The 22,305-nt window shown below is 39.6% G+C and overlaps 1 protein-coding gene across 5 annotated transcripts in view; it reads left to right on the top strand.

The window, feature by feature from the left end:
- The window catches only part of cacnb3a (calcium channel, voltage-dependent, beta 3a), a 74,938-nt gene extending 52,710 nt beyond the window's left edge, over positions 1-22,228 (top strand). For 2 of the 5 annotated variants that reach the window (XM_067446747.1, XM_067446746.1), the window contains exons 13-15: positions 2,968-3,138; positions 4,063-4,109; positions 13,757-13,891. In XM_067446747.1, the coding sequence (XP_067302848.1) occupies positions 2,968-3,138; positions 4,063-4,092 (201 nt within the window). In that variant the 3' untranslated portion in view covers positions 4,093-4,109; positions 13,757-13,891. Of the gene's footprint in view, positions 1-2,967; positions 3,139-4,062; positions 4,110-13,756; positions 15,724-20,901 lie in introns of those variants that run through there. The other 3 variants (XM_067446745.1, XM_067446744.1, XR_010905373.1) reach the window with 2 other exon arrangements.
- Positions 22,229-22,305: the final 77 nt, after the last annotated feature.

Below are 22,305 nucleotides of genomic sequence, written 5' to 3'. Positions count from 1 at the left end.
ACTTGCGGCGGCCCGGGCAAGCATAGCTGTAAGTTCCGGGTCAGACTCGGGCAACGCTGTCACACCCGAAGGGGGCAACGCAGCCGAGTCTTCATCCTCGGAACCCATTAGCTCATCCCCCGATGCAGCAACCGACATCTGGTCCTCCGCCGGAGCCCCAAAAGAGACGACTGGCGCTCCACGTGGGAGGTCAGCGCGCCCTTCTGGAAGCTCCACCGGTACAGTGGAGGGGGGAGGGGCCCGAGGAGCCGTGAGACCCGTCGGGTTTACCCTGACCGACACCCTCAGGTCCCCACCAAGGTCATCAGCCAAAGTAGTAGCCCTCTGCTTTGCAGCTGGAGGACCACTAGATCGGGGGATGGACGATGGCGTTCCACCTCTTCTGAGGTACTGGAGACGGGACCGCAACACTGCAATGGACATATTCCCGCAATGGGAACATGTCTCATCCACGAACGCAGCCTCAGCGTGCTGTGCGCCCAGACATGAGAGACAACGAACGTGTCCGTCAAGCGGAGACAGAAATCGACCGCACCCAGAAACACACGGCTTGAATGACATCTTGAAAAAGACGCAGGGTCAAACCGTGTTGCTCTTTTGTGAAATGGAAGTCGCTCTTTTAGTGTGCTGAAGCACTCAGGGAGATGACTGCGGCTCCACACAGTTCGATCTGCAAGCCTGTGTGAGCTCTCAGTGATGTTTGTGTATGTAATGTAATTTATACGCCCAGCGAACCAACTCTTATCAGGAAACGCTCAGCGAACCAACAAGCTCTTATCACTGAAGGACGGTCTCTCGCTGACGCGCCGTATCACCCGCACTGGCAGACTCTCTTTCACAGGAAATGTTTTGACTCGTAGTCAGAAAGCTCTTTGTAGAAACAGCAATGAAACTGTTCGGCTCCGAAGTAGAAAGCGCTGATCTATCATTCCACTTCCTGTTTTATACCCGCGCTGCGAGGCGGAGCGTGGAATGCGTGATCGCATGCCAAATTTCATTGGCTCGTTGTTAGATGCTCGAAGTAGGATTGGTCTCTAAAGTAAGATCCCATTCGTCGGTTCAGTTCTGACGTACGTCGAATGTGACCGACTGAAAGGGAACCCAAAATTCCTGTCTCAAAAAAGTAGCATATTTCATGCGACCAATAAAAGAAAAGTGTTTTTAATACAAAAAAAGTCAACCTTCAAATAATTATGTTCAGTTATGCACTCAATACTTGGTCGGGAATCCTTTTGCAGAAATGACTGCTTCAATGCGGGGTGGCATGGAGGCGATCAGCCTGTGGCACTGCTGAGGTGTTATGTAGGCCCAGGATGCTTTGATAGCGGCCTTAAGCTCATCCAGAGTGTTGGGTCTTGCGTCTCTCAACTTTCTCTTCACAATATCCCACAGATTCTCTACGGGGTTCAGGTCAGGAGAGTTGGCAGGCCAATTGAGCACAGTAATACCATGGTCAGTAAACCATTTACCAGTGGTTTTGGCACTGTGAGCAGGCGCCAGGTCGTGCTGAAAAACCAAATCTTCATCTCCATAAAGCTTTCCAGCAGATGGAAGCATGAAGTGCTCCAAAATCTCCTGATAGCTAGCTGCATTGACCCTGCCCTTGATAAAACACAGTGGACCAACACCAGCAGCTGACATGGCACCCCAGACCATCACTGATTGTGGGTACTTGACACTGGACTTCAGGCATTTTGGCATTTCCTTCTCCCCAGGCACCTTGATTTCCGAAAGACATGCAAAATTTGAGCAACAGTCCAGTGCTTCTTCTCTGTCTGTAGCCCAGGTCAGGCGCTTCTACCACTGTTTCTGGTTCAAAAGTGGCTTGAAATGGGGAATGCAGCACCTTTAGTCCATTTCCTGCACACGCCTGTGCACGGTGGCTCTGGATGTTTCTACTCCAGACTCAGTCCACTGCTTCCGCAGGTCCCCCAAGGTCTGGAATCGGTGGAATTTTTTTGCCACACTTTTTCCTTCCCACAGACTTCCCACGGAGGTGCCTTGATACAGCACTCTGGGAACAGCCTATTCATTCAGAAATTTCTTTCTGTGTCTTACCCTCTCGCTTGAGGGTGTCAATGATGGCCTTCTGGACAGCAGTCAGGTCGGCAGTCTTACCCATGATTGCGGTTTTGAGTAATGAACCAGGCCGGGAGTTTTTAAAAGCCTCAGGAATCTTTTGCAGGTGTTTAGAGTTAATTAGTTGATTCAGATGATTAGGTTAATAGCTCGTTTAGAGAACCTTTTCATGATATGCTAATTTTTTGAGACAGGAATTTGGGGTTTTCATGAGCTGTATGCCAAAATCATCAGTATTAAAACAATAAAAGACCTGAAATATTTCTGTTGGTGTGCAATGAATCTAAAATATATGAAAGTTTAATTTTTATCATTACATTATGGAAAATAATGAACTTTATCACATTATGCTAATTTTTTGAGAAGGACCTGTATACCTGATTACCAGTCAAACTCTCACAGCCCTAAACAAAGTGAAGTTAGATTTGTTTTCACTCAAACTGTCAACGGCTGACTTAGCATTGCAAGTATGAGAACTGCAGGTTTTCATTTAGGGCACATCTGTCTGACTACATTGTCTTTTTATTGGAAATTAAGGTCAATTTGTGTCTCACATTGTTAGTGAACTGGTGTAATTTTAATTGTTTGTTCTTCATTCTCACTTAATTGACTGCTCTTCAACTGTTTAAGGAAAACCCATACATTGCTTAGTTCTAAACTAAACTTATTTAGGCTGGCCTTGCTACAGTTCTACAGATGCAAACGCTTGCTTTTCCAAACCACATTCTGACAAAAGTCATGTTGCATGTTGTTCCATAGAGCCATTATCCTACCTGTCGCTCAACGTCATCTCCCATCACCTGACCACCATCATAAGATATTTTATATAATATCTTCTAATTCCATCCCCTGCATGTCATCTTCTCCTCCACCCTGTCTCCCCATCAGGAGATGTTTGATGTCATTTTGGACGAGAACCAGTTGGAGGACGCCTGTGAGCACCTCGCTGAATATATGGAGGTCTACTGGCGTGCCACTCATCTGCCAGGCACCGCCCCTCTTAACCCCCTATTGGAGCAAAATCTGATGACCCCACCCTCTGCGATCTCCAGTCTTCAGGTGAGGCGTTTTTGTGTGGATGGGCCGAAACATTTAAAGAGTTTTTTATATTAAAATATATAGGAGAACTATATGTTAGGTCTCATGTGCCTCTGGCTCTCTTGACAATCAAACCAGCTTCACATGTAGGGATTGTGGAAATGACATATCTATCATCATAAATATTCAATATATCCTTCTATATTAAAAAATGCAGATGACTACATTCTTTAAAAAGAACACGTTTTGTTTTGTTTTGACCTAGTTAGACCAGAGGCCACCAGACTTAGTACACTGTGTCCTCATCGATCAGCCAGGAAAGTAGTTCATCGAGAATATAAATGCCATATGTCAGCATTGATCAGCTTTGAGAAAAATATTGTATATTTGTGATGTGTGGATTCGTGTTTCCATCCACCTTATTCAAGATCCTATGAAATGCATCTAATTTCCATTATACAGCTGACCTCAAAAGTCAGGATTTTACAGTTTCACAGAAAAGGGTTTTAGGTCACAGCTGATTTTCAGAACACAGTTTTAAAGGTAGACAGGAACTGTGAAACTTTGTTTTAATATATTTTTATTTTTAAATAAAAAAGGCTAAATAAAGGCTGATTTTTGGAGCCCCTGTATATTCACAAAATGTCACTCCAGTGACAACTATGTTCTGCCTTTTCATTTAATGCAAGCAGTAATTGGTCAGTCCTATTTTGCATTTAACAAACTAGATCTGTAATTTAAAAACAAAACTGATTATAATTGTCCTTTTTTGACAGCATATAGTGAGCATTGAGTAAACATTTGTGTGGTCTGTCTTTTCCTCCACTCCATATTTTCACTCTCTGTCCTTTAGTTGTCTTGGGTCCACAAATACTTGTAATATTGACATGTTGTAAGTCTCAATCTGTCTGTTCTGTGTCTCATTCATGCCTGACATCTTTGCAGTTCTCTGAAACACAGGAATTAATTGAATGAACGCTTACAAACCTGCGGTGAGTAGGTGAGACAGTCAATCTGCCTTTCCCACTCTGATTTTAAATCAAAACCCCACCCTGATACTCTTTACATCCTCCAGTTTCTTTAAACCCTCCAAATGGAAATGGCCATCTGGTATCCCCTTTGGGGGGAAAAGAAAATCATATATACAAATATATGATTTTGTTATGTTGTTGTTAGTAAGACATGCAGCCCATTCGTTTTTATGTTTCATCGTGGCAATGCCATTTGCCCAGTTGGTTGAAAGGTACTTATACAAAAGCTTTATGTGTAAAATTATGCAGGCCTTAAAATGCCTTTACTGTTTGAGAAAATTCCAGAAGCACATTCAAATGTCCATTCACTTCACATTTAAATGGTCTTCTTAATATGCAATCAGCACATCTTATGGTGTAGGCAGCTTTTCTAAAGGTGTAGGCAACACAACTTTAAGGTGTGTGTAGCATTTGTGAAACATAAGAGTGTGCATCTCACACATACACAGAAAATAGCTTACTTTCTTTTTTAAAGCTGTAGGCAATGTTTGTAAAGGTATAAGAAGCTTTTCTAAAGATGTAGGCAGTGGGTCTTAAGGTGTAGGCAGTGTATCCTAATATTAGCAGATTTTCTAAAGTTATAGACAGTTATAGTTATAGTTATAGACAGCATAGCATTTGTAAAATGTGGGGGCAACAGCATTTGTAAAATGTGTAGGCAACATTTCTAAATGTGTAGGGAGCATTTCTAAATGTGTAGGGAGCATATCTAAATGTGTAGGGAGCATTTCTAAATGAGTTGGCAACATTTCTAAATGTGTAGGGAACATTTCTAAACGTGTAGAGAGCCTTTCTAAATATGTAGGTAACATTTTTAAAGGTGTAGGGAGCATTTTTAAATGTGTAGGGAACATTTCTAAATGTTTAGAGAGCCTTTCTAAATATGTAGGTAACATTTTTAAAGGTGTAGGGAGCATTTCTAAATATGTAGGTAACATTTTTAAAGGTGTAGGGAACATTTCTAAATGTTTAGAGAGCCTTTCTAAATATGTAGGTAACATTTTTAAAGGTGTAGGGAGCATTTCTAAATATGTAGGTAACATTTTTAAAGGTGTAGGGAGCATTTCTAAATGTGTAAGGAACATTTCTAAATGTGTAGGGAGCATTTCTAAATGTGTAGGGAACATTTCTAAATGTGTAGGGAGCATTTCTAAATGTGTAGGCATTTGTAAAGCTGCAGAGAATGTTTGTAAAAGTGTTAGCTGCACTTTTAAAGATGTAGGCAGTGTTTGTAAAAATATAGACAGGATTTGTTATGGTGTAGGTGGCATGTCTCAAGGTATGGGCAATATTCTAAAGGTGCATACAGCTTTTAAAAAAAGTTGTAGGCAATTTTTCTGGTGTAGATAGTGCTTTTAAATTGTAGCCAGCATTTGTAAGGGTGTAGGTTGCACACTTTAATGTGTAGGCAATATTTCTAAAAATGAAGGCACCATTTGTAAATATGTAGGCAGTATTTGTAAGGCTGTAGGCAGCATTTGTAAAGATGTAGGCAGTATTTGTAAGGATGTAGGCATCATTTGTAAGGCTGTAGGCAGCATTTGTAAAGGCAGCATTTGTAAAGATGTAGGCAGCATTTGTAAAGATGTAGGCACCATTTGTAAAGATGTACGAACCATTTGTAAAGATGTAGGCAGCATTTGTAAAGATGTACGAACCATTTGTAAAGATGTAGGCAGCATTTGTAAAGATGTAGGCAGCATTTGTAAAGATGTACGAACCATTGGTAAAGATGTAGGCAACATTTGTAAGGATGTAGGCTGCATTTGTAAAGATGTAAGCAGTATTTGTAAGGCTGTAGGCAGCATTTGTAAAGATGTAGGCAGTATTTGTAAAGATATAGGCAGCATTTGTAAAGATGTAGGCAGCATTTGTAAATATGTAGGCGGAATTTGTAAGGATGTAGGCAGCATTTGTAAAGATGTAGGCAGCATTTGTAAGGATGTAGGCAGCATTTGTAAGGATGTAGGCAGCATTTGTAAGGATGTAGGCAGCATTTGTAAGGATGTAGGCAGCATTTGTAAGGATGTAGGCTGCATTTGTAAAGATGTAAGCAGTATTTGTAAGGCTGTAGGCAGCATTTGTAAAGATGTAGGCAGTATTTGTAAGGATGTAGGCTGCATTTGTAAAGATGTAAGCAGTATTTGTAAGGCTGTAGGCAGCATTTGTAAAGATGTAGGCAGTATTTGTAAAGATATAGGCAGCATTTGTAAGGATGTAGGCAGCATTTGTAAAGATGTAGGCAGCATTTGTAAGGATGTAGGCAGCATTTGTAAGGATGTAGGCAGCATTTGTAAGGATGTAGGCAGCATTTGTAAGGATGTAGGCAGCATTTGTAAGGATGTAGGCACCATTTGTAAAGATGTAGGCGGCATTTGTAAAGATTTAGGAACCATTTGTAAAGATGTAGGCAGCATTTGTAAGAATGTAGCCAGCATTTGTAAAGATGTAGGAACCATTTGTAAAGATGTAAGCTGTGTCCCAATTCAAGGGCTGTGTCCTCTGAAGGCTGTGTCCTTCGAAGTGCGCGGCCGACGCGGCCTTCAAAGGACGCACCGAGACTTGTTGTCATGATGTAGGCAGCATTTGTAAAGATGTACGAACCATTGGTAAAGATGTAGGCAGTATTTGTAAAGATGTACGAACCATTGGTAAAGATGTAGGCAGTATTTGTAAAGATGTACGAACCATTGGTAAAGATGTAGGCAGTATTTGTAAAGATGTACGAACCATTGGTAAAGATGTAGGCAGTATTTGTAAAGATGTACGAACCATTGGTAAAGATGTAGGCAGTATTTGTAAAGATGTAGGCAGCATTTGTAAAGATGTACGAACCATTGGTAAAGATGTAGGCAGTAGGGCTGGGATAAACGATTATTTTTTAAACGATTAATCTAGCGATTATTTTTTCGATGCATCGATTAATCTAGCGATTATTTTTTCGATGCATCGATTAATCTAACGCTTAATTTTCCCTGTCCGATTCGGTTACGATTCGATTCGCTTACCGATTATCTCCCCATTAATTGCCTAATAGCAATTTATACATGTTGATTTAATTTTCTGAATGAAAAATGAATTCCTTAACATTGCAATATATGTTTATTGCTCTTAAAATTCCAAAGTAAGACTATACAAAGGCAAAGCATTCAATAAAACCTTGAAAACATAAAGTAGGCTACACACACACACACACACTCACACACACACACACACACACACACACACACACACACACACACACACACACACACACACACACACACACACACACACACATAAATAAGTATTAACCTACAACAAAGAAACATATTATACAATTTTTCTATGTATGCAACTCAGCCTACAGGCTATGCCCATCGATTAAATATCAACAAGTTGGTTAATCAAATCCGGGGACACACTGCAAGCGTGAGCGTCTCGGCTGCGTGGCGTGTCCGTTTTTGTTTCGGCTCCCATGTTAACAGGTTGGAGTTTGCACACTGCCTGTGACGCGCGGAAAACGCGTGCATGCTGGAAATAGAAGAGCGCCTATTTTTCACGTGTGTTGGGAGCGTCTCCAGGCAAAATAGAATAGGAAAAGATGTTTATATATCATTTTGACACGAGTACATATTATTAAATTACATTGTCATGTTTGAAAGTCTGTAGGTTTACATAAATGCAGATATAGGCCTAATTGTAATAATAAAAAACGTCAATTATCGATTTTGAAATATTGCAACTGTCAATACAGAACGAAATATTCTGTAGCCTATTTTGCCTTCAATACCATAGATATGTGGCTACTCCCGACGTTTTCTTTGCTGTATCAGTAGGCTATTTATGTTTAACATTAGGAATAGGGCTTCCCTCCGCATCAATAGCAGCAGCAGCGCCGCGTCAGACACGCTTCTAGTGTGCAAAGGCAGAGAAAACGCCACGCGCATCCGCGGCATGACAGTGAAAACAGTTACATGTGGAGTGCATTATGGGCGCCAATATTCCATTTAAAACCGGAATAGTCCTGGGATGAAACTGCTCACTTAGAGGATGGATACCCTCGGTCACATCAGCGCGATTAGACATTGAACATTTTAAATTTAAAACAGCTTATTATGCAGGTAACGTAGCCAATGTGTCCGATGCTTTCACTTGATGCAAACGTTTGTTTTTGTGATTAAAATACATCAAATATTACCAAAACATCTGTCTTCCTGTGTGCAGAAATTTGTTTATGTAGCCGTGACAACAAAACGCGTGCGCGCATGCCTGTGATGCTCCGTGCACCGCGCGCCAACCCCATAGACTGTGGCCAACCCGCAAGCCTTGCACTTCTGAAAGTCTGAGAGCCACTCGTGTTGCTACCATAGATGTACATAATAAATAATATACTTAATTACATAAAATACTTTATTATGTACATCTATGGTTGCTACTACTCTCCGGCGCCGCCATCTTTATTTTGAGTCTGACGAATCGACGCGCATATTTTGCGTCGACGTATTTTTTGCGTCGACGTCATCGATGACGTCGACGCGTTGTCCCAGCCCTAGTAGGCAGTATTTGTAAAGATGTAGGCAGCATTTGTAAAGATGTGGGCAGCATCTGTAAAGATGTAGGCAGCATTTGTAAAGATGTAGGCAGCATTTGTAAAGATGTACGAACCATTGGTAAAGATGTAGGCAGTATTTGTAAGGATGTAGGCAACATTTGTAAAGATGTGGGCAGCATCTGTAAAGATGTGGGCAGCATTTGTAAAGATGTAGGCAGCATTTGTAAAGATGTACGAACCATTGGTAAAGATGTAGGCAGTATTTGTAAGGTTGTAGGCAACATTTGTAAAGATGTGGGCAGCATTTGTAAAGATGTAGGCAGCATTTGTAAAGATGTACGAACCATTGGTAAAGATGTAGGCAGTATTTGTAAGGATGTAGGCAACATTTGTAAAGATGTGGGCAGCATTTGTAAGGATGTAGGCAACATTTGTAAAGATGTAGGCAGTATTTGTAAGGATGTAGGCAATATTTGTAAAGATGTGGGCAGCATCTGTAAAGATGTAGGCAGCATTTGTAAAGATGTAGGCAGTATTTGTAAGGCTGTAGGCAGTATTTGTAAGGATGTAGGCAGCATTTGTAAAGATGTAGGCAGCATTTGTAAAGATGTAGGCACCATTTGTAAGGATGTAGGCAGCATTTGTAAAGATGTAGTCAGCATTTGTAAATATGTAGGCAGCATTTGTAAATTTGCAAGCACCATTTGTAAGGATGCAGGCACCATTTGTAAAGATGTAGGCAGCATTTGTAAATATGTAAGCACCATTTGTAAGGATGTAAGCACCATTTGTAAAGATGTAGGCACCATTTGTAAGGATGTAGGCAGCATTTGTAAATATGTAAGCACCATTTGTAAAGATGTAGGCACCATTTGTAAGGATGTAGGCAGCATTTGTAAATATGTAAGCACCATTTGTAAAGATGTAGGCAGCATTTGTAAATATGCAAGCACCATTTGTAAGGATGCAGGCACCATTTGTAAAGATGTAGGCAGCATTTGTAAAGATGTAGGCAGCATTTGTAAGGGTGTAGGCAGCATTTGTAAAGATGTAGGCAGCATTTGTAAGGGTGTAGGCAGCATTTGTAAAGATGTAGGCAGCATTTGTAAGGGTGTAGGCAGCATTTGTAAAGATGTAGGCAGCATTTGTAAGGGTATAGGTGGCACGCTTGAAGGTGTAGGCAAGTTGTAGACATCATTTATAAGGCGGTGGGTGGTGCATTTCAAGGTGTAGGCAACGTTTCTAAAGGTGTAGTTAGCTTTTCTAAAGCCGTAAACATTTGTAAACGTTTACTGTTGCTATGGGTCGGAGGTTAGAAATGGTCTGTACTAAATATGGCACTTTCTAGCTGCCAATTTCACTCCTTAAACTTTTTCTGTCAAATTATGTATTTGATTCCCAAATGGCAGTGCAAACTTTCCATTTGACAAGGCCTACGTTTTCTATGATTTCTATTGTGTTATGGACCTACCCCTCTACACTTTGCGCTTAATTTGCTGTTATCAGATTGAGCTGCACACAGTCATCTCAGACTGTTCTATTTTTGCACCTTGCTGATTGATATTAACACCGTAGACCCTCCATAAGAGGAGTTCACAAAGCAGATACAGCTGCCTGTTTTTCTACGTTATAAAGACACACATTTATTTTATGACTATGGGAAACAGGCTGTATCTGAATAAACAAATGGATGCTTTGTGAATGTGAAAACCCTTCTAACTTCCCTTTGAATGCAACCTACTTGTTTCTAAAACTAACCCAAATCTTTTTACTCCAGAGGAAAATGCATAGCAATCTATAATGCACAGCAGATCTCCGCAACCAATGAGGCTTTGTTCAGACGGCAACAAAATGTTTATATATATATATATATATATATATATATATATATATATATATATATATATATATATATATATATATATATATATATATATATATATATATATATATATACATACTCACCTAAAGGATTATTAGGAACACCTGTTCAATTTCTTATTCTCATCTTATTAATGCAATTATCTAATCAACCAATCACATGGCAGTTGCTTCAGTGCATTTAGGGGTGTGGTCCTGGTCAAGAAAATCTCCTGAACTCCAAAGTGAATGTCAGAATGGGAAAAAAAGGGGATTAAGCCATTTTGAGCGTTGCATGGTTGTTGGTGTCAGACGGGCCGGTCTGAGTATTTCACAATCTGCTCAGTTACTGGGATTTTCATGCACAACCATTTCTAGGGTTTACAAAGAATGCTGTGAAAAGGGAAAAACATCCAGTATGTGGCAGTCCTGTGGGTGAAAATGCCTTGTTGATGCTAGAGGTCAGAGGATAATGGCCCGACTGATTCAAGCTGATAGAAGAGCAACTTTGACTGAAATAACCACTCGTTACAACTAAAGTATGCAGCAAAGCATTTGTGAAAGCCACAACACGCACAACCTTGAGGCGGATGGGCTACAACAGCAGAAGACCCCACCGAGTACCACTCATTTCCAATACAATTAGGAAAAAGAGGCTACAATTTGCACGAGCTCACCAAAATTGGAGAGTTGAAGACTGGAAAAATGTTGCCTGGTCTAATGAATCTCGATTTCTGTTGAGACATTTAGATGGTAGAGTCAGAATTTGGCGTAAACAGAATGAGAACATGGATCCATCATGCCTTGTTACCACTGTGCAGGCTGGTGGTAGAAGAAGAAGAAGAAGTTGTATAAATATAGTGCCTTTCCAAAGCTCAAGGTCGCTTTACAAAGTATTAGACAACTCATTTGCACAAAATTACATTAGCATATTCACATACACAAAACAAGAAGAGGTCTTCTTTAGCCACATTATACAAAATACAAATTGAATAGATAAGTCTTCAGCTGGGTCTTGAGGGTAGAAAGTGATGGTAAATTACGCAATGTGAAGCAAATTCCATAATTTTGGTGCATTGATACTAAATGCCCTACCACCTACAATGGACAACCTAAAACGAGGAGTGGACAAAAGACCAAGCTCAGATGATCTGAGGGACCGGGCTGGAGAGTAGTGGTATAGTAAGTCAGACAGATATGGAGGTGCGAGATCGTTTAATGGCTTAAATATTAGAAAAAGTACCTTAAAATGAATATGTGATGCCACATGTAGCCAGTGAAGATCACGCAGTAAAGAAGTTATGTGAGCAGAGCACCTGGTGGAGGTGAGAACTCTGGCTGCAACATACTCTGAACATACTGTAACCTAGCAATACATTTTTTAGGAAGACCTAGAAACAGAGCATTGCAAAAATCCAAACGGGATGTGATTAATGTATGAATTAAAATTTCAGCATCAGCCTGAGTGAGAGAAGATCAAAGACGTGCAATATTATGGAGAATATTACGAAAAAGAGTTTTTAACAACAGAAGAAATATGAGAGACAAAAGTGAGAGATGAGTCAAACAAGATGCCAAGAATATGGGCAGATGAAGAAGGCTTAAGATTAACCCCATCAATTTCCAATATCAGGTCCATTCTTTTAAATGTGGCTGCAGAGCCAATCATAAGGAATTTAGTTTTACTATCATTTAGTTTAAGGAGATTTAGGAACATCCAATGCTTGATATCCCTGATACATGCAGTGAGTCAGGCAAGGGTGGCCTATCAGAGCTGGTAGTGAGGTAAATTTGGATGTCATCAGCATAGCAATGAAATTGAAGTCCATGCCTGCACATGATGTTGCCGATCCATCCCCTGGTAGTGGTTTAATGGTGTGGGGGATGTTTTCTTCACACACTTTAGGCCCCTTAGTACCAATTGTGCATTGTTTAAATGCCACAGCCTACCTGAGTATTGTTTCTGCCCATGTCCATCCCTTTATGTCCACCATGTACCCATCATCTGATGGCTACTTCCAGCAGGATAATGCACCATGTCACAAAGCTTGAATCATTTCAAATGTGTTTCTTGAACATGACAATGAGTTCACTGTACTAAAATGGCCCCCACAGTCACCAGATCTCAACCCAATAGAGCATCTTTGGGATGTGGTGGAACAGGGGCTTCGTACCCTGGATGTGCATCCCACAAATCTCCATCAACTGCAAGATGCTATCCTATCAATATAGGTAAACATCTCTAAATAATGCTTTCAGTACCCTGTTGATTCAATGCCATGTATAATTTAGGTAGCCTAGAAATAGCCAAATGTAGCCTAGACGCACCCTAGCGGCAGCAAATCTAATCTGCCGCTAGTGTCGTCTAGCAACTATCAATACACTTCTGAGCTGTAAACGCCAAACTCTGGTCAGGCCAATCACATCGTGTATAGAGTCGGTGGGCGGGGCTTAAGATAATGACGTCCGAGTTGTGCTTGCGTGCTTCTAGTAAACACAGAACTGGCGAACGGCGGTCTTTGAATCAGCTTTGACAGCGACTCTGGAAGACTTGGAGTTAAGCTTTTCTCTGAGAAAAGAACAAAGAACGGCACTGAAGACATCCTTAAGAAGGGAAGATGTGTTCAGAGTTTTGCTGACCGGACACGGTGAATGTTTAATCTTTCAAAGAGCTCTGCTTCACCTTCGTTGCTCTGGTTGGTTGTAGCGCTATCCAATTGAGCTGTCAATGGTGAGTTTCCAAACCAAACATCTTGATGTGGCTCTGGCTTGTCAGGCTAGAATTAAGGAAGTTCTAAAGGCGAAAGGGGGTCAAACAGTATTAGTATGGTGTTCCTAATAATCCTTTAGGTGAGTGTGTATATATATATATATATATATATATATATATATATATATATATATATATATATATATATATAGTCACACGGCTCATGACTACACACTACATTCACAGATGACGATAGTTTGGACATTAAGTCCTAAAGACAAGTTCAATTTGGTATGAACAAAGCAATAGTAACCAGTCACTTTAAATTTCCGGATGTCATTGGTGAGACTTCTCCCCACTTTATGCACATTATGTGTTTTATATTTGTGTTTTTATTTTATGTCTAAATCTCGTTAATGAGTCATTTTTCTTTGGAGTGAAACAGAAAGAGGAAACGTGACCTCAGTGAGGTTTAGAGTTTTCATCTCTCTTTTTCTTTGTCAGAACCAGCAGTTGTCGCCTGCCGGGGGTGGAGGGGGAGTGGAGGAGGAGGAGCAGGGGGAGCAGGACAGCCTCATGCCCTCCGACGAGGCCAGTGACTCTCGCTCCCTCCGCCGAGGTGGCTCTAGCTCCCTGCACCCCCCGGAGGACGAGGAAGAAGAGGAGGAGGAGGAAGAAGAGGAAGATGAATACGAGCCCCACTGCCACTCTCACCCGTACCGGGACGTGTACCCGCCCAACCGTAACCACCCCGGTGGTATCAACAGCACTAACGGACATGAGTCGCAGAACCGACTCCTGCAGCAGCGAGACTCGCAGGACGGACACAACCAACGACACAACCGCCAGCGCGTGAGAGCCTGGCCGAGAGACAACTACTGACCGTCCACGTGCAGGAGTCGGGATGAGCGGGTTGGGTCGTGAATCGGGGTGATGGGAACTGGTGAGGAACTGGAAATGCACAATGTGTGTATGTGTGTTGGTGGATAAAGCTGCCCATGGTTGCCCATGAAAATATCATGTTTTCTAAGCTTATGTGGTCGTTATTGTTTGAGGCATTGCACTACATTTGCTTTTAAAAGACAGGCAGCTTTTCTCCTTTAAGATCAAATGCATGTTCATATCAAAACAATATTTGAGCTTCCTCTGGAAACCCTTACCCCACCAGAGTCAAATATAACGTTGTTATTTTGCGTATTATACACTCTCCCTTAACCTAATGAGCACAGAAGGCACTATGGGAAAAGGAAAAGCACTTTTATAGCATGGGATGTGAGTCACAATGAACGATGTTGTAGCATTTTGTTGCATCTTAATGGCTTCTTTTTTTGCTAGCGCTCTTGTAAATGTGAATATTACTCACTATTTTGTTGGTTCAAGCCCTCTATCATGGAGCCTGTATGCACTAGTCTTATCATTATCAGTTATTAATCGACCTCTGGACATTATTCAGGCAACTGATATTTCATGGTCACGTTCATTGATGTAGCACACATTGGCGCTTGCACAAGCACCGTGTAAATGTGGTATATGTAGGAAAGGAATTCAGGGTTACACTCTGCTGTCGTAGAGTAAACATTTTGGGACTGTAGTCTGGGTTTGCACATGAGTTGAATTTCAACTCCAGAATGAAGAGAAGCAGTCGATCTTCCTGCATTTCCGTACTGCCGCATAAAGAAAGAACCTAATTAGGTCAGTGTCATCGGTTTCTTTTTCTGGGAAATGAGAAGGACTGAAAAGTGGATTTATTTTATCGCCCAACAGTGCCCATATACTGGCTTTTTAATAGAAGTACTGTAGATGAAGCTCACCAGATTTGGTGTCCGTTTTGGGATAGTCATGTTGTTCCTCTGCGACTTGACAGTTGAACATCGTTGACTTAATAATGGTGACTTTACATTTGACCGTTTTTACACATTTGCAAGTCATCTATTAGTTGACCTTAACTGAGACAGTATAAGGAAAAGAACAAATGAATGATGAGAAATCATAACACTCAAAATGGCGTCTTTCAGTGAAAGGGGCTAATCAAAGGCACCCTAATCTGTTTTGTCTAGAATATGCATGCACATTAGTTAACCGGATTATTAAAGCTAACAAAGTTAAATTTAAAGTTTTGTACCATTGTTTTTGGGTGATTTTTAAAAAAATGTAAAGCTTGGCAAAGCGATATCCCCATTTTAAATAGGTAGGAGTTGTACTAGCATTACCAAAATGGCTGCCGAGTGAACTGCCTCACAAGGACTTTGTCTTTACTGAGAAGAACAAAGACCTAACTAGCGAGTGATCTTCCTCTGTCCTCTGTTTCTCGCCACTCTTTCCTCTCCAAGGCTCTGGGCAACTAAGGGGGTGGGTTACTATGGCCAATTTAAAAACACGTCACATTTTGCTTTGACAACATGTTGACTTCTCGCTAGTATAATGACCTTATTGGTAATTACATTAGCATAAATCAACCAGTTTGTGTTAAGACCAAAGTTTCTCCCTTTTCTCATTATCATGACTCTAGACTCGGATGTTACCTGTAGCAGCTTAGGCTAAGGTTTATCCAGTGTAGAAAAATTCAAACTGGCCTTAATACGTACCTGTATATCTATACCACTGCATGTCTCAAATAAAAATATTTAGGACTATTTGCACATTAGGGTTGAAACAGGACTTTTAGAAAACTTTAAGTATATAAGAGTAGAACAATCTACTTTTTGTTTTTTTGTTTTGTTGTTGTTTAATTTAAAATCTGCAACAGAATATTAGTAACGCATCTAAGAATAGCTAGTGTGTATATATATCGAATGAAATTTCACCAGATCCTGAATATAAATCTTTAGAACGTTACTTTACTTTGTATTTATGGATCTGTATTGTTTTTAACAAATGTTGCAATGTTTACAAAGTCAGGATTGCTCTCACTCAGAGATTGTTGACGTGAGACGCATTGAAATATATGTAACGTCAGTTGTTGTACGGTTATAAAATTTCACATAAAGTTGCAGTACACTCTCATGTAGTGAGAAAACGTACAAGTAAATCATCTAAATTAATTAATTTGTTGTGATGGCCTCTAGATTTCGGTACATACCCAAACATCGCCATCCAGCAAGAGAAATCGTTATTTTTCATTAGAAATAACCTTCCTGATTTAATGAATTGTTTATACGTAGGATGTGTATTAAAGTATGATTTCACATAAACTACACAGTTCTTTCCAAACATGCACAGAGACTTGAGTGAATGTATAGTTGCATGCCTTAACACCTCTTGTCCTCAGAACTAATGTATTGTCCTCCAGAGGGACAGTGCTAAATTGACTGTCCCTCAATTGATTGTGTCGCGTTGATTGTACAGGATCCGTACACTCCCAGAATGCACTTTTAGAAGCGTCCTCCCTCATATAGATTGTAAAGACTTGTCTTATCGACCCAAATTGATGCCTAATCTGAAGATCATCATTGCTTAATCATAGAGTTGTTGATGTGTAGACCTGAAATACACTGAAATCTAAATGCCTACTAGTGGGTATTACGTTGCATTGACTGGGACATACTCTATGCAAGTGTGTGAACGCAAGTGTTTCAAGCTAAATGTGTCAGACCACAACTGTTGGTTCACCATAAATTCAATCTGACCCAAATGTGGGTTTAAACAACCCAGCATTTTTTAAATATAGACAAACCCAGCTGTTGGGTTAAAAATGTGTTTAGAAAATGTAGCCCAACGATAGGGTTTGCCCAAATTTGACTTAATTGTGCATTTATTAGAGTATTGTTGATGTGAAAGAGAAAACGTACCACAGAAGAAGAGTTTATGCTAATGCACGCTATAGTGCCCCTTGTGGCAATACTAAGAATCGAATGCAAATCATGTAGATATAAGCATTCGCGTTCACATACTGAGTGTGTTTCAGGATTAAAAGAGTCCTCCATGCCAGACGGAAGAAATCATGCTGTTAATCACCTGTTAACAACCCACGTCACACATTGATCTCAGGTCATTAGACAAGTCACTGTATCTCTTGCCTTTCTAACATAAGATCAGACTGACGTTGTATTGTATGTCACAGTCCATGACGTTGTGTTTACACCGCCGATCTTGAAGCAAAACCTTGCATAGGCAGATTAGAGGGTCATGGGAAATGTTCTGGGGTGTGGAAGTCAGGGTAAAATTCCACTTTAACAAATGCCTTGACCAATCCTCTCTTTTAGTGTACTGCATCTTTATTTGCTATCAACATGTCTCACTTTAATCTATTGTTCTATATTTAAAAAACAAAGAAAATCAGAGCATGACTGAAAAAAAAAAATCTATGCAAGTGTTGCATGAGATCTGATCGTTTCTTTCTGATCTACTTTAGTATTGCATTGATTCTTGTTGTAAGTATTATTCTATTTAGTAGGACAGTTCACCCTCTTTTATACTGACCACAGACAAGGGGATTCTGCCGCACATTTCATTTTCCTTGAAAAGCTCATGGGCTTCAATACCTCCACTGTTATTTATTTATTTATGTTAACGCTTAACCATGATACATATTTGGATTGATGTAATAAAGGAAAGTTCCAAGTTCAAGTTAAGCTGTACGGACAGAATCTGTGACATGTTGGTTAAACCACAGATAATTATATCAACTCATTCCTCAGTTTGTCTGCATACAGTAATAGACTTACAATGTCTAAGGGGTAAGGCATTACACCCGAATAAAGGATAAACCGTTTCAAATGTAAAGCCACAAGACTTCACCATTGACTAGTGAAATAAATTTGCTTTCTGACCATGACTATGTAAAGTTATATCTAGTCGTTCAACTGTCATGATCATGTAAAACTTTTCACTCAGTAATTATTTTGGTAACACATAACCAGTAAGAACTCATATAAGCTGCACATTTCTGCTTTTAAACCCTCCCGAGTTTGTTTTGTTATATAGACGTCTATTGTAAGTATGTTACTGTACATGAGACTTTGAGAGACAAATCCAAGTTTCAATAGAGCCTAATTGTTTTTTTTGTTTTGTTTTTTTTTACCTGGAACATTCCTTTAAACAGCATTTTATCAGGACCAGTAGGATATGAAATCAGCTAATTTTATATAAGGCAAGAACATGAATCGTTGTTGACTGATATTGAGAAAAGAAACGGTGTGTATTATCCTCAATGTAAAAGAGCTTTGGTGGGATGTGTACTGTACAAGGTCTACTATTTTAGGTTTACATGTCTTAATACATGTAAATGTACATGAAACATTGTTTTTTCCCTTATCTGTTATGGCATTGCATTGTTTTCTAGCGGACCAATACAGCATCCATAACAAACACTTTTTTTTTCCTGAGGTATTAAGAAGCACAATATTTACAATGGGTATAATTTGAGTCCTTTGTCTTCGAATCTGTATGCAATACAAACATGGAAAGAAAACGCCTTAGAACATTAACACTTCCTCTCCTGTGTAAGTAGAGAAAAAGATATTGCACTATTTAGTTTTCTTTCTTTTTTTTTGATGTCTTCTTTTTAACGCAATAAATGCACTAGGTAGAACGATAATTGCAATGGACATTTACTTGGTCCTCAGACGTGATGTAGGCACACACTCTCTCGCGCCCCTTATTCTTTATTGACAATATGAAAATACAATCCTGCCTGATGCTGTATATGCTTTCTATTTAAAGAAAATGCCACTAGTTATAATAAAAAACAAACAAAAAAAAAAACATTTTATGTACTTTTAACACTCCAGTTGTGTCTGAAATTGTTTGATCAAGCTCACATTTCATTGCAAGTGTTTTTGCATCACTGTTGTTTTGTCTTAAAGCGGGCAACCATATTCAACCACATCTTGATACACAGTCTTATTTAGCACTCATTATTTATATCATAATCTTTCAACAAAATATGTAACTTGTCACCTAGTCCTCTTAATTTTACATCCCTCCCCCATCCAAATACCTTGATATTAAGAAGTAGCATTAGCATTAGCAATGATACCATGGTGTTAGACACTGCACTGACATCAATATGGATTAACATGACTGTATCAGTTTTATGTAAATCTCACTGATACAAGTGAGTTTTAAAGAGTGTTTTACACATAACTCATTCACTTATCAGTTCAGCAACTTAAGCATCACTACCAAAACTGCCCTTGCACTAAGCAAAAAAATACTTCCCTCGGAGTACAACAATTATAGATTGTATTAATAAATAAATAGCAATGTAAGCATATTTGTAACATTCTTTCAACTTAAATTCAAAATAACTTACAAGTGTATGCATAATCCTTTTAATTCAGCTCAAAATATCTTTGCTTACTAGCCTGACGTGGTCATACTCAATTCTAGTCAGAATATGAGTCTGAAACGGCTCCATTGGGCTGTGATTATGGGGCGTGTTTCAACCGAACCAGGAAAGACATCAATTGGACAGACCTACAACCAATCAGAGCAACGAAGCGACGCATTGTCAACCGTCAACATAGTTCAACTGCACTGTGTTGCCAAGTCTGCGTTTTTTCCGCGGGTTGTTTTTTATGTCCGCGGGTTGAAGCGACTATTATGTGATATATAGACCCATGAGTGCAAATTTTAGCAGGCAACCTTGCCAAAATAACACACATTTTACCCCCCAAACGCCATTTTTCCCCCAGAGAATATAAGGATTCAAACAAATTCAACCCAAGCGCCTTTGATGACGTGAATGATTACGTTACTGTTGATCATCTGTCCGTCATCGTCTAAAGCCCGCCCTGATGATTTCATTGGTCCGAACAGTTTCTGTTCGGGGATAGTTACTCCTCTATGGAGCGAGGCCAGACCGAATTGCCTGACCTAAAAAAATTGTGGGCGGGGCAAAGTTCGGCTGGCATCCAGGCTAATTGCTTACCTCTTTAGAAAAAAACATTTCATTCTTGCCACTAGATGGCCTAGCTCTGCATGAAGTAAAGCTGTTCCCCTGTGTCCTAAAGTCAGTTCTTCTTTAGTATCCATTCAGATGTAGACACACGATGACATTATAAAATAATTTTTGGTAAAGTCTTATCATTTTTAGTTTGAATTTTGAGCACTATTAGGTTTTTCTGAGCACTGAAGCATTTCTTGCATTCATCCCTAGGGGAGGTCAAACTGACCCGCGAAGGAAGGATTTGTTACTTTTTTGCATCGCAACCACAGAACTCCTCGAATCCAGTCAAACTTTTTTTGTGAGTGTGTATTCGTAGTTCAAGTGCATCTAAAGTCCTTGGGTCTTCGACCACTCCGATGATCACGCAATGAAAAATGAACAAAATGTGTTTCGGGTCAAAATGACCCGAAGGAAGGATGAGGGTTAAATATACTAAGACACTCATATTACCTTCATATATAAAATTGTGCTCAATTATTAAAAAGTGCATATTTACATATGGGGGCCATTTACGCCAATACAATAAGCATGTTGTGTCCATTATTGCCACCCACATTAACTTTGGGCCAATAGCAACTCTGATATGATTAAGACATAATACAGCAATCTGTGATGAACTCACTTCACACAGAATTCAACAAACCGTTCCTGTTGCTAACTAGTGAGCATGGAGAAATATTTTAATTTCACAAGTGAAGCTAAGCCAAAACTATGTAAATTGAGAAAATACAGTGACAATTATATTTGTTTGGTTTTATAGAGAGCAGCGACGGGAGACCAAAATGCACCTTTAGGTGCTAACAAACCAAGCCATGAAGCCTGCCAAGTTAAAGTGACAATTGATTACAAAGCACCCAGGACATAAGGGCTAACAAAAGATTTTCTTCCTTCAAATGTGTAAGGAATACATCCACCATCCATCGGCCACAGCTTCAGAGAAAGCACAGAAAGCTTGCTCAACAGTCTAAAATGTTCTATCAAAGGAGACTGTGCATCTCTATGTATCTACATCTATACATGTAGTCAGCAACAAAATCACTGCCTTTGTGAAGAAAATAGAGCAATGTTCCCCCATCTGACTGAGTTTCTCCACACAAACAACCTTGTCTGTGACTATAGTGAGAGATAGTTACCTCTCACCTCACTTCACTGAGCAAGCACTTCAGCTCTTACTTCCCAGATGAGTACACAAATGTCTGGGAATGGCATTTGGAGAGGAAGTTGTTGTAATAGCCCGATTTCAGCAGGTGGCTCGTGTGGATTTTTGACCCTCCCTCTCACATGAGTATCCTGAACTCAGCCAAGGACATGACAATATTGCTTGCATTTGAGGGGAGGCTCACCCATCTCATTAGTTTAAGTGGGTTCATCAAGTGAGTTATTGTAAAATGGAAGATACAAATGTGATTTAGCCTTTATTTCTGAATAGGCTTAAATTACCATGGTGTTTGTTCATGATTTTGTTCTACTATTTGATATGAATAAGTTAATTTGCAACGTTTCACGTGTATAGGAAAGTCAGCAGTACTGTAGTGCTAATGTGGTACATGTTGGATGTAGATACAATCCTTGGCTATTTAAATGTGTTAAATCAAAGTTCACACTGCCTCCCTGTGGTCAAATACCAACAGCTCTTATGTTCAGTGTCTCTGCCACCAGCAACGGTTTCATTTTCACTGTGTAACTAAAGGTTTGATTGGATTGACCAGTAACACATTACAATAAAGTTCTTTAAGTAGCATTAGATAATGCATTAGGTTTTACAAATGACAACAAACAATAATAGTTCTTTACAGCCTTTATTATTGTTGGTTAATTTAAATATATAGACTATTGCTCATAGTTAAGACCTCCGTTTATCTTTGGAACACAGTTTAAGATATTTTATATTTTGAGCGAGAGCGTATGCACACTATACTGTCCATGTCGAGAAAGGTAATAAAAACATTAAAGTAGTCCAGTTTTTTAGCAAATGGCTTTATACCAGTAGAAACCTGTTTCTACTGGGACAAAGCCATATGCTAAATTGCTGAAGTAACCCTTTAATGTTGGCTTGTGAAATCTTCTGTTACTTTTTTTTGGCAGTGTAACTTAAGTAACTGGATGATAAATTACCATAAGATTAGTTTATTCAATCTACTATCAAGCCATAAATATGTATTCA

This window comes from Pseudorasbora parva, chromosome 6 (genome assembly GCF_024679245.1).
Source record: "Pseudorasbora parva isolate DD20220531a chromosome 6, ASM2467924v1, whole genome shotgun sequence".
NCBI classification, from domain to species: domain Eukaryota; kingdom Metazoa; phylum Chordata; class Actinopteri; order Cypriniformes; family Gobionidae; genus Pseudorasbora; species Pseudorasbora parva.
The sequence above is the reverse complement of the archived record's forward strand: the minus strand, read 5'-3'. Positions and strand labels throughout refer to the sequence as shown.